The 27,993-nt window shown below is 37.6% G+C and overlaps 2 protein-coding genes across 6 annotated transcripts; one reads left to right on the top strand and one right to left on the bottom strand.

The window, feature by feature from the left end:
* The first annotated feature begins 3 nt into the window (after positions 1–3).
* On the top strand, positions 4–27,991 carry TMEM267 (transmembrane protein 267). Of its 5 annotated transcripts, none has more exons than XM_060091672.1 (3): positions 4–122; positions 11,113–11,500; positions 27,428–27,991. In XM_060091672.1, exons 2-3 carry the CDS (start codon positions 11,189–11,191, stop codon positions 27,761–27,763), a joined length of 648 nt encoding a protein of 215 aa, XP_059947655.1. In that variant the 5' UTR covers positions 4–122; positions 11,113–11,188; the 3' UTR covers positions 27,764–27,991. The 5 variants fall into 5 exon arrangements, with proteins under 5 accessions (XP_059947655.1, XP_059947654.1, XP_059947657.1 ...); XM_060091671.1 differs by lacking the exon at positions 4–122 and adding an exon at positions 458–504; XM_060091674.1 differs by lacking the exon at positions 4–122 and adding an exon at positions 2,614–3,187.
* LOC132485183 (kinetochore protein Spc25-like) lies at positions 6,977–7,681 on the bottom strand. Its single transcript, XM_060091670.1, has one exon. It carries the CDS (start codon positions 7,671–7,673, stop codon positions 6,993–6,995), a length of 681 nt encoding a protein of 226 aa, XP_059947653.1. The 5' UTR covers positions 7,674–7,681; the 3' UTR covers positions 6,977–6,992.
* Positions 27,992–27,993: the final 2 nt, after the last annotated feature.

Genomic DNA, 27,993 nt, shown 5'->3' with positions numbered 1-27,993 from the left:
AGAGTGAAAAACTCTCTCCTACGCCCACCCTAAAGGATCCTGTGCAGGAAGTCGGAAACATCTCTACATCTCCGGGACAGCAGGCGGCACCTCTGGGCAGAAACCCGCGCGTCCCATATTTGGTGAGGTTAATTCGCGTCCCTGGCTTCCCGCCGCCGCGTGGGTGCGCTGTGGACGGCGCCGGCTAAGCAGAGAATGAATCCTCAGGGTCAAGAGGGGAACCAACAAGGCACTTTTCACTTCCCACCCGTCGTCCCAAATGTGTCCTTTTGGAGAGCACGACGGTACGGGAACTCGAGGTACCCAACCCCTCGGCTTAAGAGCCCTCAAGCCGCGTTCCTGGCCGCTCAGAGTGGAACCAGTATCCCGGCGTCCTCTCGGCCGGCGTGGCGGGCTGCAGCCGCTCAGGCCCGCGGCCGGCGTCTCTATGGTACCGACGGAAGAGGGTGCAGGGGCGGGGCCGCCGTTCGCGCGGCCGGCTTGTTTCAGCCGGGGGAGCAGACGGTGGGTGCGGCTGATCCTCAGCGAGGGACCGGGCGGGAGGGGACTGTATGGACGCCGCGAAACTGCGTCCTGAGGTGGCAAGCCGGAGGCGGGGACCACCTGAACCTGAAGTCTAGAAGATCCAGGTTCCCGATGGGGAAGGCGTGGAGGGGCGGCAGTCGCGTGGGACCCGAGAGCAGGCGGGGTGTGCTCGACAGACACTGGCCGGTGTCTCCGGGATCTGCGCGATCCCTGCACGGCCCTCCTGCTTCGTCGCGCCTTATAGATCCCATGGGCATCAAGCCCTCGCCTCGGCTTCGCGCCCCTGGCGTTTCCCTGGCTCTGGGAGGGTTGCCGGGGATCTTGCCAGAGTTGCCCATTGCCACCTTACCAGCCACGAGGGCCCTTAAGGCGCCCAGGCTCCCGGGAGGCGTGATTGTGGAGACTAACTTGTTCCCTTCCCTGCAGACGCCAGGGCTTTCCACCTATTTTCTTAATCGACATTTTAAAAATTATTGAATCATGCCAACCTTAGGAAAGAATGACTTCGGGAATTTGCTAAGACTTGAAACATGTTGAAATTCAGAATCGTATGTATTTGTAATGGTCATAGGAAAGAAACATTTTATATGCAGGTTACGAAAAGTATCCGTGAAAGTGAGCAAGATTTGTGTTTCCTTTCTTTGCAAATTAGCTGAATTAGATTTGGCATCTGCTTTGAGTACTATAGCATTAAAGAAAGTAAATATATATTAAGTTTCACAGCAACTACAGTTCATTGAAGAGGACTTATTTGTAAAGCATAATAAAGGCAGTTTTCGGATTTTAGACGGTGCTTTTTCCTCAGGTGTTTGTAAATATTTGTGATGGGGTTTGTGGGGGGGAGAAGGGGGTGAAGCAGAAAAGGACATTTCTGTTGGGAATTTGCTACCTCTTATTTTTTTGGTAGAAATAACGTCAGAGATTATTAACAAACAGTGCACAACAGTGTGTAAAGTAACTGGCTAAGTATGTGTTTGTCGGGTTAAGGAAAGGGAGGATTACTACTAGGTATACTTTGAAGACCCCATAGTTGATGGCATAGTACTCTTATGGGAATGGTGCGTGGCAGAGTTTGGCCATTGCCGAAAATGGCTCCCGCAAGTCATAGAGAGACATTTATGATCTGGGTAACTGGCTGTTATGGCAGAAATCATTCCAAATAATATCTTCAGTTCACAGGCTGAGGATTGCTAACCTGCTCACCCCCTGTATTAGTATAATGAAATACTAAACACCTTGAGCACATTAACTTCATGCGTGACAAGTTTAAGAAAATTATAATTACTGCTCTTAATGAACTTGCCAACAAAAGTGAATATGTAAAATAAAGGTATTTTACAGTTTAAGATGTTCTGGAGTCCATTCTATTTATGAGGGAGGAGCAGGAAGTGGAAAAAGGAAGCAGAGAGAAGAAAAATGGGACACTTAGGTGTTCTAGTCAGAGACAATAAATAAGAGGAAGTACACCTATTAAATTACTTTCTCATACTCAGAATCTACTCTAAATATCTGCACCAGTAGTTGGAGTGGAATAGATGTCGGAACTGTGTGTTTCTGGGACAATAATTATACCTTTCTTGAAAAGAGAAACTACTGTTTTAGCTATCCATGCTGCATAACAAATTACTGTACCCCAAAACTTAGAGGCTTAAAACAGTAAACAGTTATTATCTCACTGTACCTTTGGGCCAGAACTTTTGGAAGAGACTTAGCTGGAAGGTTCTGCTCAGGGTCTCATGAAGTTGTAGTCCAGATGTTGGCAGTGCTGCAGGCATCTGCAGGCTTGACTAGGGCTGAAAGGATCTGCTTCTGAGTTCGCTCAGGTGAGCTTTTTGTTCCTCTCTCATCAAGCAAGCTGTTTAAGCTTTCCATTTAAAATGCATTTTGTGCTGCCCCATTATGTGTATCTGTTCCTATTCATAAAGTACTACAGTATATAGACATTTGGAAAACAGTAAGTTTTTCTTTTTCACGTTGCTTTAAATTTGGATCATCATTTAAATACTTTAAGTGATCTTCTCATGTTTCACTTTGCTCATGACACTTCATTAGCTACTCGATCCTTTTTGTATCTGAACTCATCGAGTAAAACATTAGGTGAGTACATTTAAATATATTTAGTGATGACAAAAATTGTTTAGTGAGTAAAAGAAGATGGATGTAATGAAATGGCTTTATAGAGACATCATGCAATTTGCAATTAGGTGTATAATGACCTTTTGTCTGCTTTCTAGGATGAGACTTGACAATAAATTTGCAATTAAATGCATATAGAAGCATAGTTTGAGCGGCAGAAGAGCTTTTCTGTTAGGCCTCTGTGTATACTGTGCCCAGCCTACGTTCTCCTCACAACTCATCCACCTGACTGGCCTTCTTTCTTCTTAGGGCTAATTTACAGGCCACGGCTCACCGAAGGAGGGGGATATTGCTCTGCGGCTATACCTCTCTGGCTTGGTCATTAATTCCAGCTTTCTGTGTCCCAGTTCCCATCCAGCTAAGTGGATAATGATATTATCTTTGGTTCAAAGGAATATTTTATAAACTTTAAAATTATATGCACTGAGCCTTTAAACACATTGACTTCTTTATCCATTCAGGTGTCAGATGTTTACTTTGCAAAGCAGAGACCTGATTCATGATGTGTGGAACTATAAATCCTAAGGTATATGGAAAGGATTCATAACCTTGGAGGTTTCTTTTGCATTTTGGTCATATCTCTTGGTTGAAAGTATCTTGAAATCATTATTTCCTAATCCTGGAAGAATCTGTGGACTATAACTCAATCTTAGTGCTTTAGAGAATAATTTTCATTTTTCCAAATGACTAAGAATTTGAGGATGGTTTTAGATTCCATTGTCATTAACAAAATAGTTGTTCTCTGCAAAGCAAGTATTCTTCACACTAATAAAAAAACTTAAAGGAACCTGCATAAGTTTATTTCATCTGGAGATACAGAAATCTTTCATACAGGCTTTTCATGTACCAACCAATACATAAATTTAAATACATTATTTTTATATTATACTATAAATTTGACTTGTGAGATTTGCATACAATTTTATTAATGTTTATTAATGTTATATATTCTAATATTTTATTAATATTTATAATGTTATAAATATGTTTCTACATTTTTAAAAATTATACTTTTAAGAAGCTGAGTTTAGCATCATGGTCTGAGTTATTAATTATTTCTAACTTTTCAAAGGAGCTTTACTGGTTTTGTTTTCATGATAGTAATACATTAAAAATTTTTATGAAATCAAAGAAAAGGGAAAAAAAGTAATGATCACATGTAAGCCCACCAGTGAGAGACAAGCCAAATGAACAGCCTTCCAGATTTTTTATGCATATGCACATATTTTTAACAAAAATGTAATATTTTACATATTATTTTTAGGCTACCTTTTATTTTTTATTTTTTTCTTTTTTTTGCGGTATGTGGGCCTCTCACTGTTGTGGCCTCTCCCGTTGCGGAGCACAGGCTCCGGATGCGCAGGCCCAGCGGCCATGGCTCACGGGCCCAGCCGCTCCGCGGCATATGGGATCCTCCCAGACCGGGGCACGAACCCGTATCCCCTGCATCAGCAGGCGGACTCTTAACCACTTGCGCCACCAGGGAGGCCCTAGGCTACCTTTTAAATTTTAATATCTATTGAGCATTTCCTATGTCAACAAATATGGGAATAAGTATTTTTTTAATGACTGCATAATTGTATGGAATTTATTTCACTAGTCCTGTATTTTGGACACATAGTTTCTAATTTTTCCTTATTATAAACAATGCTGTGCTGAACATCCATGTGTAACTCTTTGTATTTATCTAATTAGTTTCTTAGGATAATTTCCTAGAATTGGAAATCCTGAGTCAAGTGTTTGCTCATTTATTAATCATTTTTGATACATATTGTCAAATTGTCTGCTAGAAGAGTTATACCAATTTATACAACTGCTAACACTCTGATCGTTTCCCCACCACAAACAAATCATTAGCAATCTTTCGTCGATCTTATGTTGAAATCTCATTGTTTTAAATTCAATTGATTACCAATAAAGTTGAAATCTTTTAATAGTTTTCTTTGACCGTTTGTATTTATTCCTTTTCCAAATTCCCTTTTCATAGACATTGCCATGTTATTATTGGGATACATATTTTTTCTTCTTGTTAGTTTTAAAAGCCCTTAGTAAAGTAGGGCTTCTAATCTTTCTCCGTCATAAATGTTCAAAATTTCCTCCATTTATTAGTCTTTAATTTTGACAGGCAGAAGTCTACATTTTTATATAGTCATGTCTATCAGTATTTATTTTTTTATTTTTTTATTTTTTTGCGGTACGCGGGCCTCTCACTGCTGCGGCCTCTCCCGTTGCGGAGCACAGGCTCCGGACGCGCAGGCTTAGCGGCCATGGCTCACGGGCCCAGCCGCTCCGCAGCATGTGGGATCTTCCCGGACCGGGGCACGAACCCGTGTCCCCTGCATCGGCAGGTGGACTCTCAACCACTGCGCCGCCAGGGAAGCCCCACAGCCACATTTTTTAACTCTAAAGTTTGGTGCCGGACGCACCATGGAGCTCGCACGTCTTGCTGCTGATCTGTCAGCTCACCTTGCTGGCATGAGCAAGCACCTAGGCCTGCAGCTCCTTCAGCCTTCACCATATCTTCCTTCAGCTTCTCCAAATCCTGGGCCTGCAAGTGCAGCCCCAAGGTCAAAGAGTGCCAGCCTCTCCTGCAGATCACCCACAGCATCAAAACTGGATTTGGTGGGCTTCCCTGGTGGCGCAGTGGTTGGGAGTCCGCCTGTCGATGCAGGGTAAATGGGTTCGTGCCCCTGTCCGGGAAGATCCCACGTGCCGCGGGGCCGCTGGGCCCGTGAGCCATGGCCGCTGAGCCTGTGCATCCGGAGCCTGTGCTCCACAACGGGAGAGGCCGCAACAGTGACAGGCCCGCGTACCACAAATCAAAACAAAACAAAACAAAAAACTGCCACAACAATATTATAATAGCTGTACTATTTTTGACTTTAAAGGTAATGTTTCTTGGTTTTCATTCATTTTGGTTTCTTATAACCTAGCAGTTCTTAATGTTTAGTGAACATAAGAATTACCTGGTATTTGCACTTGCTAAAAATGGAGATTTCCAGGAACACATGCTACATTTTACTAAATGCCATTTAATCATTTAATAGGCAATACCTGGTGGATAACAGATACAGTGTATGATGATTTTTATTTAATTCATTCAATAAATACTTGTTGAGCATCCACTGTGTGCTAAAAGATAGTGGTGAACAGATAGACAAAGTCTGCTCTCTGAGCTTTTGTTTCCTTTCTTGAAATGTTTACAGAGCATAAACACTTGAAAAGTAAGCAAGTCTTTTGGCTCTAACAGAATTATTTGCACCACCATTTAAGCTTAGTTTCTTCGAGCTAATTAGGTCACTATTTTTCTTTTAAGCAGTTTAAAAGTGATGAATTATATATTGCATTGAGGTCAGAGAATTTGGCCTGAACATTTCCACTTTTTAGATTTTGTTGAAGTTTTTCTAGTGGATGAGTAAATGTGTAATTAAATTTTATAAATGAGCCAGAGACATTTGGAAATAGTGTGTATTCTATGTAATATACAGTTTTAGACCTGTATATGAAATAAAATTTATAATTAAATTATTCAGACTATCTATATCTTTTTTTTTTGCTACTTGACCTAATTCATGTAAGCACGATTTGACATGTAAGCATCTTCTTATATAACTTTACTATGACTTGAATATTTTATCCCTTTTAGTCCCACTAAGTCTTTTGCCATAAATTGTGTTTGATGGTAGTATTACCACAGCTGCTTAATTTTGTTTGTGTTTTCTAGGTATGTATTTTCTCATCTCTTTATTTTCTATATTGCTGAGACTTTTTGTTTGAGATATCTTCTTATGAACAGTAACTTGGGAGATGTTTACTTCTGTTCCAATCTGTCTCTTTATAGAGAAATTTAATACATTCACATGTATTATAGTATTTGTGTTTAATGTGTTTGTTTCCTTTTTTATTTTTTTGGTGGGTGGGGGTGGGAGTAAAATTTTCTTCTTCATTTTTTTCCTTTTCTGTTTTGCTATATTGAGCAAGTTTTCTGTATTCCTCTCCTTCCCCTAGAAATTTAGAAGTGCTGCTCCTTATTTTTTCCCCAGAAATCATATATAAAAGTGTTATAATTTCTAAGGCAAAAATCTTAAAATTTGCAGTTGTCACATAGGGGCCACAAATTAGTTGTTTAGAACCCTATTGTCATAGTCCTGTTCTCCCAGAGCTCTCTGTAATTGTTGTCCCACAATATTTGGTGCTGGTGCTAATCACATTCTCTTTCTTTTGCAGATAACCATTGTTGTTGATGATGATGTTTATTTTTGGACGTGGAAACTCTTAAGGATTTTCTCTTTATTTTTATTTTTTAACGGTTTTTATATACTATTTATACATTAATTATAAACAATAGCAGTAAAAGCTTTCTGAACATTGGCAAGAAAAGCCGAAAAATTATTGGTCTTCCTTACATTTTCTTGAAATTCTGCTAGGCACTCAAGATGAGGAGCACTATCTGACACTTCATAGTCCCTTGCTTCATTTAGGCTCAGGGAAAACATAAATGGGCTCTCAGGATGCTTAGGGTCAATATTAGTGAATATAAACTGCAACTTATCACCATAAATTTTTCGAATTTCTAGTCCAAGTCGATCTGTATACAGGTCTGCAGATTTCTGTAGCCTTTTCAACCTCTCTTCATTAGCTTTGTTAGTAGTGGAAATAGTTTCCCTCTTCCTAGCATATTCTTCCTTAAGATCCTGGATATTTGCAGTCAGTGTGTCCAATTCCTGCTTTTTGTCTTTTACTTTAGCAATCAACTTCAACAAATTCTCTTTCTTTTCTTGAATGAGCTTATTCTGCCTGCAGATCTGATTTTGATATTCCAGAAACATCTCAACCATTCGTTCTTCTTCCTTTAATTTCACAGACAGCTTTTCTGCAAATGCTTTAATGGAATCCTTGTAGGTATCTCTTAGGCCCACCATCTGACAGGAGGTGTCACTGACAGTGCTTTTGAATTTTTTCCAAAATTCATTTATGCTTTTATCAAATAGTGCCAGTTCATCCTCTACCATTTTGTAAGACAATGTGATACCAGCCAACAGTGGGTCTCCAGAATCGGATCCTGCAGCTGCGCCAACTTTCCTATTTCAAAACTCTCTTTATTTTTTGAATTTGTTTTTTCTTTCAATGCCCAAATCTTTGTCTTTTCTCCCTCAAGCTTTGGGAAAACTCTTTGAAAGTATTTTTACTCACTAATTGTGTTTTTTGAAGCATTCATTTTACTATACATTGCTTCTATTGACTTTTATTTGGGCCATCAGGTTTTTTATCCTCATGATCTCTTTCTTGTTTTCAGATGCTCCTTTTACATGAAAGGCTGCTACTGTTACTGACAATAAAATATTTTCCCTAACTTTTTAACATCTTTATTGGAGTATAATTGACATGTAATAAACTGTACATATTTAAAATGTGTGATTTGATATGTTTTGATGTGGGTATGAGACTGAACCGTGAAACTGTTACCACAATCAAGATAATGAATGTATCTGTCCCTCCAGTTTCCTTATGCTCCTTTTTAATCCTTCCTGCCCCTCCGGTCTCCATGCAATCACTGATCTGCTTTCTGTCACTTAGATTAGTTTGTATTTTCTAGAATTGTATATAAATAGAATCATACTATGTATTCTTTTAAAAAAATATTTCTAAATGAAAATTTCAAACATAAAAGGAGTATAATGAACTAAAGTATATCCATTACCTAAATTTAACAATTATAACATGTTCACATACTTGCTTCAATTATTTACTTTTTAAAAGTAGACTTTTTTTTTTTAATATAGCAGTTTTAGGTTTACGGAAAAATGGAGCAGAGTAGAGAGTGTTCCCGTATATTCCTTCTACCTCTGCACACATTTCTCCCTATTAACTTTTTGCATGAGTGTGGCACATTTGTTACAATTAATGAACCAATATTGGTACATTATTATTGACTAAAGTCCATAGTTTACATTAGGGTTCATTCTTTGTGTTATACAGTTCTATGGGTTTTGACTATGTAATCTTTTTTGTTTTTTGGTCTGGTTTAGTGTTATTTTAAGGTTCATTCATGTTTTTGTATGATTCACGTTTTGGTTTCTTTTTATTTCTTTTTTCCACATTTTGTTTATCCAGTTGGTTTCTTTCCAGTTTGGAGCTAATGTAAAGAAAGCTGCTATGAGCATTGATGTGCATGTCTTTGATGTGCAAGTCTCTGTGCAGATGTTTGCTCTCATTTCTCATAGGTAAATACCTAGGAATGGAATGACTGAGTCATATGGTAGGAGTATGTTCAACTTTTTCAGAAACTGGAAAGTTGTTGTATCATTTTACATTTCCACCAGCAGTGTATGAGAGTTCTGGTTGCTCCACATCTTGCCAACATTTGGAATGGTCAGTCTTAAATTTTAGCAGTTCTAATACTTATGTTTGGAGTCTCATTGTGGTTTTAGTTTCCATTTCCCTAATCATGAATGATGTTGAACATATTTCATGTGCTTCTTGACCACCTGTATATCATCTTTGTAAAGTACCTTTTCAGATCTTTCACCCAACTTTGTATCAGTCTGTTTTTCTGTTATCATGTTTTGAGAATTCTTTGTTCTGTGTACAAATCCTTTATCAAATATGAGATATGCAAATATTTTCTCCCAGTCTGTGTCTTGTCTTTTCACTCTCTTAACATTGTCTTTCAAAGAGCAGAAGTTCTTAACTTTGATGAAGTTCAGTATATCAACTTTTTAAAACAGATGGAGCTTTTGATACTGACACTAAGAACTCTTGGTATAACCCAAGGACAAAAATATTCTCCTGTGTTTTCTTCCAGAAGTTTTACAGTTTTGTTTTACTTTTAGGTCTGTGATCCATTTTGAGTTAATTTTTGTATAGGGAGGAAGGTATGGATTGAGGTTCATTATTTTTGCATATGGCTATCCAGTATTTCCAGCACCATTTGTTGAAAGGAATATCTTTTCTCCATTGACTTTCCTTTTCATGTTTGTCAAATAATCAATTGACCATTATGTGTGGATCTATTTGTGATCCCACTCTCTATTCTGTTGCATTGATATATTTGTCCATCTTCATAACGATACCACATTCTTCATTACTGTAGCTTTATAATAAGACTTGAAATCAGATGGTGTAAGTCCTTCAACTTAGTTCTTTTTTAAAGATGTTTTCCTATTCTAGGTCTTTTGCATTTCCCTATAAATTTTAGAATATATACAATGAGCTATGTATAGTTTTTATTACAGAATGGAGGTTGAATCATTCTCAATAAATCATTTAGTTATTCTTTAAGTCTCAGAACTAAAACAAAACAATACAAAAACTTCAGGTATCACACAATGTTGATAACTTTAACTAGATAAGTGATTTCAATATTCTATGCCAGGCAAGCACTCAGAATTATGATTGCCTTTTTATGTCAGTTAAGGTTCTTTGGTTAGAGGTAACAGAAAGGAAAAGGGGACTTATTGGGAAAATCCTGAGGTAGCTCATGGAAGGTGAAAGGTGAGCTGCAGGAACCAGGGCAGCTCTGAGAACCTTAGAGATTGGACCTGAGGACTTGATGTCCTTATGATTCTTTTTTCCTAGGCTGTTCCATGTAGTGGAGTCCATGGTCTGTAAGAAGAAAAAGAACTTTCCCCATCAGCTCCACTAGGAAAAATTCTGGAAAGGAGTCTGATTGGCCCAGCTGGGGTCACCTTCATAAGCAGAGTAATCATTACTAATCACTACTATAAAATTATTACTAATTAGTAATTGCTTGTTAATCACTACTATTAATAAGGGATACAGGGAATTCTAATTGGTCAGCTCCAGAGTTTGGGTATTTTGATGAGCAGTTTTCCCAAAGGAAGTGGATGCTGTTATCAGAAAAAGTATGGAAAGCCGTTGCTGGGTACACAGACACAATGGATCCCCACTACTGTGTAGTACACATTGCTCAAAGAAAGAACTATTTGATGACCTCAAAGTAGTAGATTAGTCAGTGGGCTTTCTTAAATTTCCCTTGACACATGCTACCATCTAAACTGTTGTTCCTACAAAGCTAATCTGTTCTCTTTGGGCCACATGGCATGTTATATATAAATGTAAGAAATACCATTTCTTTTAATACAAAAGTTGCTAAGAGAGTATATCGTAAATGTTCTCATCACACTCACACAAAGGTAACCAGGTAAAGTCATGACTGTGTTAACTAACCTTATTGTGGTGATCATTTCACAATACATATGTATATCAAATCATCATGTTGTGTTAGATAAACTTACACAGTGCTATGTACCAGTTATATCTCAATAAAGCTGGAAAAAATAAAAGGAAATTACTGATAACAGTTAAAGAAAAAAAGAAATACCAGTTTTTACAACTTGGTTTTATACTTGTAAAATTATTCTCGATATTGTTTTGTTTATATATTATATGGCAGCCCATCATCTTCATTTTCTCTGCTTTCTATTTTAGGGTGACTGGGAATGTAAACAAGAATAAGCTGTTTGTTTCCTGATGGCTTTTAGCGTATACTGACATACCATTTGTGATGGCATCTGAGACTGAGAAGACCGATGCTTTACTCCAGTCTTGTAGCACTGAATCTCTTATTTCCAGCCTTGGTCTGGGCATTTTCTGCCTAGTAGCTGACAGACTTCTTCAGTTTTCCATAATTCAACAAAATGACTGGCTTCGTGCACTCTCAGATAATTCAGTACATTGTGTGATTGGCATGTGGTCATGGGCAATAGTCATTGGAATCAAGAAGAAGATTGACATTGGAGAAATCATTTTAGCTGGATTTTTAGCCTCTGTTATTGATATAGACCACTTTTTTCTAGCTGGATCCCTATCTTTAAAGGTAAGAAACCTATATGTTTAATTTTTCTGGTCTTTCATTTTTTTAACATCATTTTATTTTTCTTCACAGCATTATTCTACTTAGAGCTAGAGAAGATTAGCCTTATTTTAAAACAGGAAAGCCCATTCTTCCAACTTTTTTGAGCACTGAGTACTTCCCTGAGGGCACAGACATGTTGCTGACCACATTATATGGCATCACAAAGTGCCGTGGATGCACCCAGAGCAAGGGCTCACTAATTGTACCTAAGGAGTTCCATTCTGGCTTTACAGAGGATGTGTTTAGCCAAGTCTTTTTTTTTTTTTAATTGAAGTATAGTTAATTTACAGTGTTGTGTTAATTTCTGCTGTACAGCAAAGTGGTTCAGTTACATGTATATATACATTCTTTTTTCTAATATTATTTTCCATTATGGTTTATCATAGGATATTGAATAGAGTTCCCTGTGCTATATAGTAGGATATTGTTGTTTATCCATTACCTACGTCTTGAAGGAAAGATTAGCTAACTGCTCTAAAGTAATGGGAGTCATTCTCAAGGCCATCCTAGTCCTTTTTGTATCAAGGTTCTTTCTTTAGGACCACACTTAAAATTTTCCCCTATTCTTCATGTTTTACAGTTAATATGGAGCTCCTATGTGCTCCATAACAGCCGAATAGCTTTAAGATGATTCCTAGGCCTGGGGAATGACTGTAATGGATTCATTCATTCCTCAAGTCCCTCTTGAGGCCAAGGTGTGCATTTCAGCAGGCTGATCAGGACACAGTCCCTGGTGGAAAAATTGAGGAATTTCATTGCAGCTTTAGGGGTATAGCTTATACAGTGACCTATTAGTATTGAAAATGCACTAAGCCTAAAATGGCAGTTCAGATAATATTTTCTAAGTGTCAACAGATTTACCTACTGTTTGTGTAGTTATGATCTATAAACACTTCAGGAAAGAAATACAAACTTGTAGAGCAAGGACTTAGCTTTGTTCACCACTGGCTAGAACACTGTCTGGCTTACCTAGTAGGTGTTCAGTAAACATGTGTTGAATGAATAAGAAATGATCTTTTGTTCTTCCTAGTATGTGTCAAGTCCCACACCAGGTACTTCTCAGAGGTTGTCTCACTTATTTAGAAATTTAATCAGTAAGGAATCAGTAATTCCTGATTAAAGACAAATTTTAACTTTTTTTTTTTTTTTTGCTATAAGTGGAGATAGCATCACATTGCTGTTTAAGATTGGAATCAGAAGACCAGAGTTTAAATCCTAGTATACGGTCTCAGCAGAGCACTTTTCTTCCTTAAGTCTCAATTTTGTCATCTCTAAAATGTGGATTGTAATGTTACTTCCTTCATAGGGTTGTGAGGATTAAATGAGTATGTTAAGTGACACACCCTGGCAAATAGTTGGTAAAAAGTGTGATTTAGGAGAGCTGCCAAGATGGTGGAGTAGAAAGACCCCGAGCTCACCTCCTCTCACAAGCACACCAAAATCACAACTATCTGCAGAACAACCATCAGCGAAAAAGACTGGAACTTACCAGAAAAGATCTTCTACGGCTAAAGACATACAGAAGGAACCACAACGAGGTGGGCAGGAGGGGCAGACTCGTGATACAATCAAATCCCACACCCACTGGGTGGGTGACCCACAAACTGGAGAATAGTTATACTGCAGAGGTTCTCCCACAGGAGTAAGAGTTCTGAACCCCATGGCAGGCTTCCCAGCCCGGAGGTCTGGCACCAGGAAGACAAGCCCCCGGAGCATTTGGCTTTGACGCCAGCAGGGTTTAATTGCAGAAGCCTCACAAGACTGGGAGAAAGAGACTTCATGCTTAAAGGGTGCACACAAAATCCCATGTACACTGGGACCCAGAGCAAAAACGTTAATTTGATAGGAGCCTGGGCCAGACCTACTTGCTGGTCTTAGAGAGTCTCCTGGAGAGCTGGGACAGCTATGGCTCAACCTGGAGACATAGACATTGGTGGCAGAGATATTGGGAAATATTCAAATGCATAAATACTGCTGCTGGGGGCTGCGATCTTAGCTCATTAGTGCCAAAACCTGGCCCCACCCAACAGCCTGTAGGCGCCAATGATGCCTCAGGCCAAACAACTAACTGGGTGGGGAATAGCCCCACCCATTAGTAGAAAGTCTGCCTAAAGATTTCTGACCCAGACACACCTCTAGACATGGCCCTTCCCACCAGAGAGCCAAGACCCACCTTTAGCCACCAGTGGTCAGGCACCAGCCCTTCCCACCAGGAAGCCTATACTAGTCTCTAGAGTAGCCTCACCCACCAGGGGGCAGACGCCAGTAGCAGAAAAATACAGTCCTTCAGCCTGCAGACCAAGCCTGCCAACAGCAAGCCAGACCTGACCCTGAGACAAGCTGGGCCCTGGCCCTGCCCACTACCATGCCAACACAATCTTTGGGACACTCCACACACTATACCCAACTGTGTCAGGAACTGCCCCCCACACCCCCGCCAGCCAGTGATATGAAACAAGCTTTGGGATCCCTAGGCCCTGCAGTCAGACCAGGAATGAGCTCTGCCTGCCAGTAGTCCAGCACTAACCCCAGGATCTAGCTTCACCTGCCAGTGGGTAGGCAATAGCCCCAGAGTCTTTGGGACCCTGACTCTGCTCAGCAGTAAGCCAACACTAGCTGCGGGGCCCCAGAGTTCTGTAACCAGCTGCCTCATGACCAGGCCCCACTAAACAGCAGCCAGCAGCATCTGCACAAGACAGGGCCTGGCAACCAACTGGACTAAGAGCCAACCAAGCCTACCAGGCCACCCACATAGCCCAACACAAAAGAAGGACACACACAGCCCTCTTAGGGGGATCCCTAGACCATATAGCTTGGGTGATGAGAGGGGAGTGCACTGCTGGGACGCATAGGATGTCTCCTACAAAAGGCTACTTCTCCAAAGTTGAGAAATGTAACTAACCTACCACATACACAAAAATACAAATAGCAACCTATGACAGAATGAAGCAGCAGAGGAATATGTTTCAGATGAAGGAACAAGATAAAAACCCAGAACTAAGTGAAGTGGAGTAGGCTATCTGAGAAAGTTCAGAGTAATGATTGTAAAGATGATTAAAGAACTCAGGAGGACAATGGATGTACAGAGTGAAAAGTTAGAAGTTTTTAACAGAGTTAGAAAATATAAAGAAAACCCAAACAGAAATGAAGAATACAATAACTGAAATGAAAAATGCACTAGAAGGGATCAATAGTAGACTAAATGATACAGAAGAATGGATCAGTGAGCTGAAAGACAGAGTACTGGAAATCACTGCTGCTGAACAGAAAAAAAGAATGAAAAGAAATAAGGACAGTTTAAGAGACCTCTGGGACAACATCAAATGCACTAATATTCACATTGTAGTGGTCCCAGAAGGGGAAGAGAGAGACAAAGGGCCTGAGAAAATATTGAAGAGATAACAGCTGAAAACTTCCCTAACGTGGGAAAAGAAATAGTTACCCAAGTCCAGGAATTGCAGAGTCCCATGCAGGATTAACCCAAAGAGGAAGACACCAAGACACATTGTAATCAAAATGACAAAAATTAAACATAAAGAGAGAATACTAAAAGTAGCAAGGGAAAAGCAACAAATAACATACACAGGAACTCCCGTAAGGCTATCAGCTGATTTTTCAGCAGAAAATTCTGCAGACCAGAAGGGAGTGGCAGGATATATTTAAAGTGATGAAAGGGGAAAACCTATAACCAAGAACACTCCACCCAGCAAGGCTCTTGTTCAGATTTCAGGGAGAAAGCAGAAGCTTTATAGACAAGCAAAAGCTAAAAGAATTCAGCACCACCAACCCAACTTTACAACAAATGTTAAAGGAAATTCTCTAGGCCAAAAAGAAAAGTCTGCAACTAGCAACAAGAAAATTATGAAAGGAAAAACTCATGGTAAAGGCAAACCTACAGTAAAGGTAGGAAATCATCCAAACATAAAGCTAGTAGGGAGGTTAAAAGACAAAAGTAGTAAAAATCATCTGTATCCATAATAAGCGGTTAAGAGATACACAGAACAATTAGATGTAAAATATGACATCAAAAGCAGTAATTGTGAGGGCAGGAGAGTACAAATGCAGGGTATCTAAAATGCATTTGAAATTAAGAGATCAACAACTTAATCATATATATACATACATACATATATATATACATACATATATATATATATATACATATATATATATATATATATAGAGAGAGAGAGAGAGAGAGAGAGAGAGAGAGAGACTCTGTTACAAAAACCTCATGGTAATTGCAAACCAAAAACCTCTATACACACAAAAAGAAAAAGGAATCCAAATATAACACCAAAGATAGTCATCAAATCACAAGAGAACAAAAGAAGAAAGGGGGGAAAACACATACAAAAACAAATCCAAAACAATTAACAAAATGAGAATAAGAACATACATATAGATAATTACCTTAAATGTAAATGGACTAAATGCTCCAAACAAAAGACATAGAGTGGCTGAATGGATACAAAAATAAGACCCATATATATTCTGCCTACAAGTGACTCACTTCAGATCCAGAGACACATACAGACTGAAAGCAAGAGTATAGAAAAGGGTATTCCATGCAAATAGAAATCAAAAGAAAGCCAGAATAGCAATACTTATATCAAACAAAATAGACGTTAAAATAAAGACTGTTACCAGAGACGAAGAAGGACACTACACAATGATCAAGGGATGAATCCAAGAAGAAGATATAACAATTATAAATATATGCACCCAATTTAGAAGCACCTCAATATATAAGGCAAATATTAACAGCTACAAAAGGAGAAATCAACAATAACACAATAATAGTAGGGGACTTTAACACCCCACTTACATCAATGGACAAATCATCCAGACAGAAATCAATAAGGAAAAAAGCCTTAAATAACACGTTAGACCAAATGAACTTAATTGATATATAGAGAGCATTCCATCCTAAAGCAGCAGAATACACATTCTTTTCAAGTTGGAACATTCTCCAGGACAGATCACATGCTAGGCCACAAAACAAGCCTCGGTAAATTTAAGAAAACTGAAATCATATCAAGCATCTTTTCCAACCAAAACACTGTGAGACTAGAAATCAACTACAAGGAAAAAAACTGCAAGAAACACAAACGTGGAGGCTAAACAGTATGCTACTAAACAACAAATGAATCACTGAAGAAATAGAGGAAATTAAACAATACCTAGAAACAAATGATAAAAACATGATGAGCAAAAACTTATAGGATGCAGTAAAAGCTGTTCTAAGAGGGATGTTTATAGCGATATAAGCTTACCTTCGGAAACAAGAAAAATCTCAAATAAATAACCTAACTTTACACCTAAAGGGACTAGAGAAAGAAGAAAAAACAAAACCCAAAGTTAGTAGAAGGGAAAAAATCATAAAGATCAGAGCAGAAATCAATGAAATAGACATGAAGAAAACAATAGAAATGATCAATGAAACTAAAAGCTGGTTCTTTGAAAAGGTAAACAAAATTGATAAACCTTTAGCCAGACTCATCAAGAAAAAAAGAGAGAGGGCCCAAATCAATAAAATTAGAAATGAAAAATGAGAAGTTACAACCGACACCAGAGAAATACAAAGGATCATAAGACACTACTATGAGGAACTATATGCAAATAAAATGGACAACCTCTAAGAGATGGACAAATTCTTGGATAGGTACAGTCTCCCAAGACTGAACCAGGAAGAAATAGAAATTATGAACAGACCAATTACCAGTACTGAAATTTAATCAGTAATTTAAAAACTCCCAACAAGGGACTTCCCTGGTGGTCCAGTGGGTAAGTCTCCATACTCCCAATGCAGGGGGCCCAGGTTCGATCCCTAGTAGGGGAACTAGATCCTGCATGCATGCCACAACTAAAAGTTCGCATGCTGCAACTAAGTCTGCATGCCACAACTAAGAGTCCGTGTGCTGCAACTAAGAAGGCCACATGCTGCAACTAATAAGGCTGCATGCCACAACTAAGAAGCCCGAGCCTGCATGCTGCAACTAAAATATCCCACATGCCGCAACTAAAGATCCCACATGCTGCAGTAAAGATCGCATGTGCTGCAATTATGACCCAGTGCAGCCTAAATAAATTAATTAATTAATTTAAAAAAAACTCCCAACAAACAAAAGTCCAGGATTAGTTGGCTTCACAGGTTAATTCTACCAAACAAATAGAGAAAAGTTAACACCTATCCTGAAACTGTTCCAAAAAATTGGAGAGGAAGGAATACTTCCAAACTCATTCTATGAGGACACCATCACCCTGATACCAAAACCAGACAAAGATATCACAAAAAAAGAAAATTATAGGCCAGTATCACTGATGAACATAGATGCAAAAATCCTCAACAAAATACTAGCAAACTGACTCCAACAACACATTAGAAGGACCATACACCATGATCAAGTGGATTTATCCTAGGGATGCAATGATTTTTCAATATCCACAAATCAATGAGTATGACACACCACATTAACAAACTGAAAAATAAAAACCATATGATCATCTCAATAGATGCAGAATAAGCTTTTGATAAAATTCTATATATATTATAAAAAAATTCTCCAGAAAGTGGGAGGGAACATACCTCAACATAATAAAGGCCATATATGACAAACCCACAGCTAACATCATAGTCAATGCTGAAAAGCTGAAAGCATTTCCTTTAAGATCAGGAACAAGACAAGGATGTCCACTCTTGCTACTTTTATTCAACATAGTTTTGGAAATCCTAACCACAGCAATCAGATAAGAAAAGGAAATAAAATGAATCCAAATTGGAAAGAAGTAAAACTGTCAGTGTTTTCAGATGACATGATACTATATATAGAAATTCCTAAACATGCCACCAGAAAACTACTAAAGCTCGTCAATGAATTCAGTAAAGTTGCAGGATACAAAATTAATATACAGAAATATGTTGCATTTCTATACACTAACAGTGAAATATAAAAAAGAGAAATAAAAGAAAAAATTCCATTTACCATCACATCAAAAAGAATAAAATACCTAGGAATAAACCTACCTAAAGAGGCAAAAGACCTGTACTCAGAAAATTATGAGACCCTGATGAAATAAACTGAAGATGACACAAACAGATGGAAAGATATGCCATGTTCTTGGATTACAAAATCAATATTGTTAAAATGACCATACTATCCAAGGCAATCTACAGATTCAATGCAATCCCTATAAAATACCAATGGCATTTTTCACATAACTAGAACAAATAATTTTAAAATTTGTCTGGAAACACAAAAGACCCCAATTAGCCAAGACAGTCTTGAGAAAGAACAGAGCTGGAGGCATCAGGCTCCATGACTTTGGCCTATACTACAAACTACAGTAATCAAAAGAGTACGGTACTGGCACAAAAACAAACACATAGATCAATGGAACAGGATAGCAAGCCCGGAAATAAACCCATGCACTTATGCTCAATTAATCCACCACAAAGGAGACAAGAATATACAGTGGAGAAAAGGCAGTCTTTTCACTAAGTGGTGCTGGGAAAACTTGGCAGGTACATGTGAAACAATGAAATTAGAACATTTTCTAACACCATATACAAAAATAAACCCAAAATGGATCAAAGACCTAAATATAAGACCAAATACTATAAAACTCCTAGAGGGAAACATAGGCAGAACACTCTTTGAAATTAAATCACACCACTATTTTTTTGGATCTGTCTCCTAGAGTAGTGGAAATAAAAGCAAAGATAAACAAATTGGACCTAATTAAACTTAAAAACTTTCAGACAGCAAAGGAAATTGTAAACAAAATGAAAAAACAACCTATGGAATAAGAGAAAATATTTGCAAAGGATGCAACTGACAAGGGATTAATTTCCAAAATGTACAAATAACTCATATAGCTCAATATCAAAAAAACAAACAACCCAATCAAAACATGAGCAGAAGAACTGAATAGACACTTTTCCAAAGAGGAAATGCAGATGGCCAACAGGCACATGAAAAGATGCTCAACATGGCTAACCATCAGGGAAATGCAAATCAAAACCACAGTGAGATATCACCTCACACCTGTTAGAATGAATATCATGAAAAAGATTACGAATAACAAATGTTGGCGATGATGTGGAGAAAAGGGAACCCTCATACACTGTTGGTGAGAGTGTAAATTGTGTAGCCACTATGGAGAACAGTATGAAGGTTCCATTAAAAACTAAAAATAGAGCTACCACATGATCCTGCAATCCCACTCCTGGGCATATATCCAGAAAAGATGAAAACTCTAATTTGAAAAGATATATGCACCTCAGTGTTCATAGTAGCAGTATTTACAAGAGCCAAGACATGGAAGCAACCTAAATGTCCGTCGACAGAAAAATGGGTAAAGAAGATGCAGTGTATGTATATGTGTGTGTATATATATATACACAATGGAATATGTCATTTGCAGCAGTATGGATGGACCTAGAGATGATCATACTAAGTGAAGTCAGACAGCGAAAGGCAAATATATGACATCACTTATATGTGGAATCATAAAAAAAAGATATGATCGTACTTACAAAACAGAAATAGACTCAGACATAGAAAACCAACTTATGGTTAGCAAAGGGGAAAGGTGGGGGAGGAAGGGGTAAATTAGGAGTTTTGGATTAACAGATACACACTACTATATAGAAAATATTAAATAGACAACAAAGACCTACTGTATAGCACAGGGAACTATATCCAATATCTTGTAATAAGCTATAATGGAAAATAATCTGAAAATGAATAAATATATGTGTATAACTGAATCACTTTCCTGTATACCTGAAGCTAACACAACATTATAAGTCAACTGTACTTCAATTAGAAACAAAAACAAAAAAGAAAAAGTGTAATTTATAAATGCATTCATCTAGAATTTAAGTATTTCTATTGTAATTCTTAAAAAACATTTAGGCTGTGTACTGTATTTATTCCCTGATTCATTGATAAGCAATAGTGTTAAGAATATGAGCCATAGAGTCAGGCAGATCCAGTATTAGATTCCAACTCTGCCACTTGATAACTGCACACTGTGGGGAAGTTATTTAGTCTCTCTAAGTCCCAGTTTCCTCCTCTATAAAATAATCCCTAACTCATAGGGCTATTTCTAGGATTAAATGAGATACTGTACATAAAGTATAGCATAGTGCATGTATTGATCCTTATATTTTCTTTTAACATCTTTATTGGAGTATAATTGCTTTACAATGTTGTGTTAGTTTCTGTTGCATTACAAAATGAATCAGCTATATGTATACACATATCCCCATATCCCCTCCCTCCTGTGTCTCCCTCCCACCCTCCCTATCCCACCCCTCTAGGTGGTCACAAAGCACTGTGCTGATCTCCCTGTGCTATGCAGCTGCTTCCCACTAGGTATCTATTTTACATTTCATAGTGTATATATGTCAATGCCACTCTCTCACTTCGTCCCAGCTTACCCATGTCCTCAAGTCCATTCTCTACATCTGCGTCTTTATTCCTGTCCTGCCCCAGGGTTCTTCAGAACTTTTTTTTTTTTTAGATTCAAAATATATATGTTAGCATACGGTATGTGTTTCTCTCTTTCTGACTTACTTCACTCTGTATGACAGACTCTAGGTCCAACCACCTTACTACAAATAACTCAATTTCGTTTCTTTTCATGGCTGAGTAATATTTCACTGTGTATATGTGCCACATCTTCTTTATCCATTCATTTGTTGATGGACACTTAGCTTGCTTCCATGTCTTGGCTATTGTAAATAGAGCTGCAATGAACATTGTGCTACTGTCTCTTTTTGAATTATGGTTTTCTCAGGGTATATGCCCAGTAGTGGGATTGCTGGGTCGTATGGTAGTTCTATTTTTAGTTTTTAAAGGAACCTCCATACTGTTTTCCATAGAGGCTGTATCACTTTACATTCCTACCAACAGTGCAAGAGGGTTCCCTTTTCTCCACACCCTCTCCAGCATTTATTGTTTGTAGATTTTCTGATGATGGCCATTCTGATCAGTGTGAAGTAATACCTCATTGTAGTTTTGATTTGCATTTCTCTAATAATTAGTGCTGTTGAGCAGATATTCATGTGCTTCTTGGCCATCTGTGTGTCTTCTTTGGAGAAATGTCTATTTAGGTCTTCTGCCCATTTTTTGATTGGTTTTTTTTTTAATATTGAGCTGCATGAGCTGTTTATATATTTTGGAGAATAATCCTTTGTCCGTTGATTCATTTGCAAATACTTTCTCTCATTCTGAGGGTTGTCTTTTTCCCTTGTTTGTAGTTTCCTTTGCTTTGCAAAAGCTTTGAAGTTTCATTAGGTCCCATTTGTTTATTTTTGTTTTTATTTCCATTACTCTAGGAGGTGGATAAAAAAAAAAGATCCTGAGGTGATTTATGTCAAAGAGTGTTCTTCCTATATTTTCCTCTAAGAGTTTCATAGTGTCCACTCTTACATTTAGGTCTCTAATCCATTTTGAGTTTATTTTTGAGTGTGGTGTTAGGGAATGTTCTAATTTCATTTTTTTACATGTAGCTGTCCAGTTTTCCCAGAACCACTTATTGAAGAGACTGTCTTTTCTCCATTTCATATCCTTGCCTCCTTTGTCATAGATTAGTTGACCATAGGTGCGTGGGTTTATCTCTGGGCTTTCTATCCTGTTCCATTGATCTATATTTCTGTTCTTGTGCCAGTACCATACTGTCTTGATTACTGTAGCTTTGTAGTATAGTCTGAAGTCAGGGAGTCTGATTCCTCCAGCTCTGTTTTTTTTCCCTCAAGACTGCTTTGGCTATTCGGGGTCTTTTGTGTCTCCATACAAATTTTAAGATTTTTTGTTCTAGTTCTGTAAAATATGCCATTGGTAACTTGATAGGGATTGCATTGGATCTGTAGATTGCTTCGGGTAGTATAGTCATTTTCACAATATTGATTCTTCCAATCCAAGAATATGGTATAACTCTCCATCTGTTTGTGTCATCTTTAATTTCTTTCATCAGTGTCTTATAGTTTTCTGAGTACAGGTCTTTTACCTCCATAGGTAGGTTTATTCCTAGGTATTTTATTCTTTTTGTTGCAATGGTGAATGGATTGTTTCCTTAATTTCTCTTCCTGATCCTTCATTGTTAGTGTATAGGAATACAACAGATTTCTGTGCATTAATTTTGTATCCTGCAACTTTACCAGATTCATTGATTAGCTCTAGTAGTTTTCTGGTGGCATCTGCAGGATTCTCTAGGTACAGTTTCATGTCATCTGCAAACAGTGAGTTTTACTTCTTCTTTTCCAATTTGGATTCATTTTATTTCTTTTTCTTCTCTGATTGCCGTGGCTAGGACATCCAAAACTATGTTGAATAAGAGTGGCAAGAGTGGACATCCTTGTCTTGTTCCTGATCTTAGAGGAAATGCTTTCAGTTTCTCACCACTGAGAATGATGTTTGCTGTGGGTTTGTCATATATGGCCTTTATTATGTTGAGGTAGTTTCCCTCCATGTCCACTTTCTGGAGGGTTTTTATCATAAATTGGTGTTCCATTTTGTCAAAAGCTTTTTCTGCATCTATTGAGATGATCATATGGTTTTTATCCTTCAGTTTGTTAATATGGTGTATCACACTGATTGATTTGCGTGTATTGAAGAATCCTTGCATTCCTGGGATAAACCCTACTTGATCATGGTGTATGATCCTTTTAATGTGTTGTTGGATTCTGTTTGCTAGTATTCTGTTGAGGATTTTTGCATCTATATTCATCAGTGATATTGGTCTGTAATTTTCTATTTTTGTAGTATCTCTGTCTGGTTTTGCTATCAGGGTGATGGTGGCCTCATAGAATGAGTTTGGGAGTGTTCCTTTCTCTGCAATTTTTTGGAAGGTTTGAGAAGGAAGGGTGTTAGCTCTTCTCTAAGTGTTTGATAGAATTCACCAGTGAAGCCATCTGGTCCTGGAATGTTGTTTGTTGGAAGAATTTTAATCACGGTTTCAATTTCATTACTTGTGATTGATCTGTTCATATTTTCTATTTCTTCCTGGGTCAGTCTTAGAAGGTTTTACCTTTCTAAGGATTTGTCCACTTTTTCCACATTGTCCATTTTATTGGCATAGAGTTGCTTGTAGTAGTCTCTTATGCTGCTTTGTATTTCTGCGGTGTCTGTTGTAAATTCTTTTTCATTTCTCATTTTATTGATTTGAATCCTCTCCCTCTTTTTCTTGATGAGTCTGGCTAAAAGTTTTAAATTTTGTTTATATTCTCAAAGAACCAGCTTTTAGTTTTATTTATCTTTGGTATTGTTTTCTTTATTTTCTTTTATTTATTTATGTATTTGTTTGTTTGTTCTTCCTTCTCTAGTTCCTTTAGGTGTAAGGTTAGATTGTTTAGCTGAGATTTTTCTTGTTTCTTGAGGTAGGCTTGTATTGCTATAAACTTACCTCTTAGAACAGCTTTTGCTGCACCCCATAGGTTTTGGATCCTCGTGTTTTCATTGAGGTATTTTTTGATTTCCTCTTTGATTTCTTCAGTAATCTCTTGGTTATTTAGTAACGTATTGTTTAGCCTCCATATGTGTGTGTTTTTTACGTTTTTTTCCCCTGTAATTGATTTCTAATCTCATAGCGTTGTAGTCAGAAAGATGCGTGATATGATTTCAATTTCCTTAAATATACTGAGGCTTGATTCGTGACCCAAGATGTGATCAATCCTGTAGAATGTTCTGTGTGCACTTGAGAAGAAAGTGTAATCTACTGTTTTTGGATGGAATGTCCTATAAATATCAATTAAATCTATCTGGTCTATTGTGTCATTTAAAGCTTGTGTTTTCTTATTAATTTTCTGTCTGGATGATCTGTCCATTGGTGTAAGTGAGATGTTGAAGTCCCCCACTATTATTGTGTTACTGTCTATTTCCTCTTTTATAGCTGTTAGTAGTTACCTTATGTATTGAGGTGCTTCTATGTTGGGTGCATATATATTTATAATTGTTATATCTTCTTCTTGGATTGATCCCTTGATCATTATGTAGTGTCCTTCCTTGTCTCTTGTAACATCCTTTATTTTAAAGTCTATTTTATCTGATATGAGTATTGTACTCAGCTTTCTTTTGATTTCTATTTGCATGGAATATCTTTTTCCATCCCCTCACTTTCAGTTTGTATGTGTCCCTAGGTCTGAAGTGGGTCTCTTGTAGACAGCATATATATGGGTCTTGTTTTTGTATCCATTCAGCGAGCCTGTGTCTTTTGGTTGGAGCATTTAATCCATTTATGTTTAAGGTAATTATTGATATGTATGTTCCTTTTACCATTTTCTTAATTGTCATGGGTTTGTTTTTGTAGGCCCTTTTCTTCTCTTGTGTTTCCCACTTAGAGAAGTTCCTTTAGCATTTGTTGTAGAGCTGGTTTGGTGGTGTTGAATTCTCTTAGCTCTTGCTTGTCTGTAAAGCTTTTGATTTCTCTGTCAAATCTGAATGAGATCCTTGCCAGTTAGAGTATTGTTGGTTGTAGGTTCTTCCCTTTCATCACTTTAAATATATTGTGCCACTCCCTTCTGGCTTGTAGAGTTTCTGCTGAGAAATCAGCTGTTAACTTTATGGGAGTTCCCTTGTATGTTATTTGTCATTTTTCCCTTTTTGCTTTTAATAATTTTTGTCAATTTGATTACTATGTGTCTCAGCATGTTTTTCCTTGGGTTTATATTGCCTGGGACTCTCTGTGCTTCTTGGACTTGGGTGGCTATTTCCTTTCCCATGTTAGGGAAGTTTTCGACAATAATCTCTTCACATATTTTCTCAAGTCCTTTGTCTCTCTCTTCTCCTCTGGGACCCCTATAATGTGAATGTTGTTGCATTTAATGTTGTCCCAGAGGTCTCTTAGGCTGTCTTCATTTCTTTTCATTCTTATTTTCTTTATTCTGTTCTGCGGCAGTGAATTCTACCATTCTGTCTTCCAGGTCACTTATCCATTCTGCCTCAGTTATGCTGCTATTGATTCCTTCTAGTGTATCTTTCACTTCAGTTATTGTATTGTTCATCTCTGTTTGTTCTTTAATTCTTCTAGGTGTTTATTGTTTAATTCTTCTAGATCTTTGTTAAACATTTCTTGCACCCTCTCAATCTTTGCCTCCATTCTTTTTCTGAGGTCCTGGATCATCTTCAGTGTCATTATTCTGAATTCTTTTACTGGGAGTTTGCCTATCTCCGTATCATTTAGTTGTTTTTCTGCCGTTTCATGTTGTTCCTTCACCTGGTACAAAGTTCTCTGCCTTTTCATTTTGTCTGTCTTTCTGTGAATGTGGCTTTCCTTCCACAGGCTGCAGAATTGTAGTTCTCCTTGCTTCTGCTGTCTGCCCTCTGGTGGATGATGCTATCTAAGAGGCTTGTGCAAGCTTCCTGATGGGAGGGACTGGTGGTGGGTTGCTACTTCTATTTTTAAGATATCTATTTTTACTTGTATAATTTTATGGTATGTCTTTATTATTTATGTATGAATGAAAAATTTGCATGAATATTTTAGAAATTAGGCAAGCAACAGAAACGTCTTGTTTTTTCCTTAGCAACTATTATTATAAATAGACTTCACAAATGAAATTGTGAAGTCAGTATCCCTCCACACATCCAGAGCACAACTACTAATCATGTCAACATGAGGCTATTGCTCTCCTCCAAGTACTGACTACTGTAGCCCATCCCACCCCACATCCCAAGCTGCTATTGAGGAGCATGATATATTGTGGGTATATAACTTAAAAACAAAGATGGAGGCTAAAATGGCATAATACAGAAATGTTATGTGTTCTGACAAAGTAAAAATAAAACAACTAAAAATGTGGAGGAGTACGGAGAGGAAATTAGGAATGTAGAATAAATAAACTCTTTGATGTTCAGGGGATAGGTGGGAATTAAAGAATACTGGTTTAAGGAGTGGCTTTACAAGATACCCAGTTTAAGGTTGGTCTGATTTGACAGTGTTGCAAGGTACAGTCTCTTTAATGGATGATTTTTTTTTAATGTGGTGGGTAGGTTGTGTCCTCTATTTTTAAAAAAATAGGAACCTTTTTGTCTTTACTACTTCTTTTTTCCCTTTACTACTTCTTTTTTCCCTTTAGCACCCCAGTCTCCAAAGGCTATCTCTCCCTTCCTCTGTACCATCTTCTCCTGGAAAACTAATGCCTTTCAGAGCCTTGAATCATGCCCACTTTTAAGTCCTTTCTGTGTAGTTAGTGCTCTTATGTACCAGGACCCCACACTAGGGTTGAACTTTCTCTTTCTAGTGGTAACTTTAGATCAATCTTAGATTTCCCCTCATCTTTCTTCAATGCAGTTTTTTTCTGGCTTGAGGGGGGAGTGTGAGAGAGCGCTCACTGACTTGGGTGTTTAATACTTTAGAGTAACTGAAGTTTAGGCATTCTCTGACTTCTGGCTATGCTAAGTGGGGCTTGGTATAGTTTTATTTGTCCTTGTTCTGTAGTGTTTTTGAAGATGTGTGGGGAGATTCCAAATCAGGCAATCTTCTCTATCTTTAGCTTTATTTTTATTAGAAATTATCTAGTTGGAAATTAGCCTTTAGAATGTGTGAGAATGAAACCTTACTCATGGATCATTCAGGTGTTAAGCCTGAAATTTTCATTTGTTTAGACATTGATTACATTTTTTACAATGGTTTAGAAATGCTATTGGTTTATTTAACTCAACTTTCAAATAATTGTTTAAAATAATATACTGCCTCTAAATGTTGTTATAAATAAATTCTGAAAGTATTCAAGGCTAATATAAATTAAAATAAAATTAAAATAAATTAAAATTGCATTTCCAATAGCCTGCAGGAAAACAGATGGTTACAATATTAGGAAGCAGCTATAAAATTTTGTTTGCCAAGAAGGAAATACTAGCTACCGCTTTCCCTGTGCAGGCTGCTATGACTCTTCCACGAAGACCTTTCCTTCACTGTTCTACTGTGATACCCGCTGTGGTTCTGACCCTGAAGTTTACGATGCACCTTTTCAAGCTCAAAGATTCATGGTGCTTTCTTCCCTGGATGTTATTTATATCCTGGACATCACACCATGTTCGAGATGGAATTCGCCATGGCTTGTGGATATGCCCATTTGGAGAAACTTCTCCTTTGCCATTTTGGCTTTATGTAATAATCACATCATCTTTACCTCACATCTGTTCATTCGTTATGTATTTCACAAGGACCAGCCAAGTGATGTCTTCAAAACATGGAATTCATATTGATGTCTGAGATAACCATATGGCAGTCTTAAAGAACCAATGGTTGAGAAAATGACAGCCGACATTAAAGTGAATTTTAAAAACATGTTAGGTACTTAATTATAAGATATATAATGAATGCTAACATTTATTTATTTCATATATTTTGATCCTGACTGAAGTTTAATTTGCCAAGTGCTTTAGTGAGTTGTGATTACTGGCAGAAACTGCTTTCGTGCACTTATGTTATAATATTCTTAA

Source organism: Mesoplodon densirostris, chromosome 3 (assembly GCF_025265405.1).
Source record: "Mesoplodon densirostris isolate mMesDen1 chromosome 3, mMesDen1 primary haplotype, whole genome shotgun sequence".
NCBI lineage: Eukaryota > Metazoa > Chordata > Mammalia > Artiodactyla > Ziphiidae > Mesoplodon > Mesoplodon densirostris.
The sequence above is the reverse complement of the archived record's forward strand: the minus strand, read 5'-3'. Positions and strand labels throughout refer to the sequence as shown.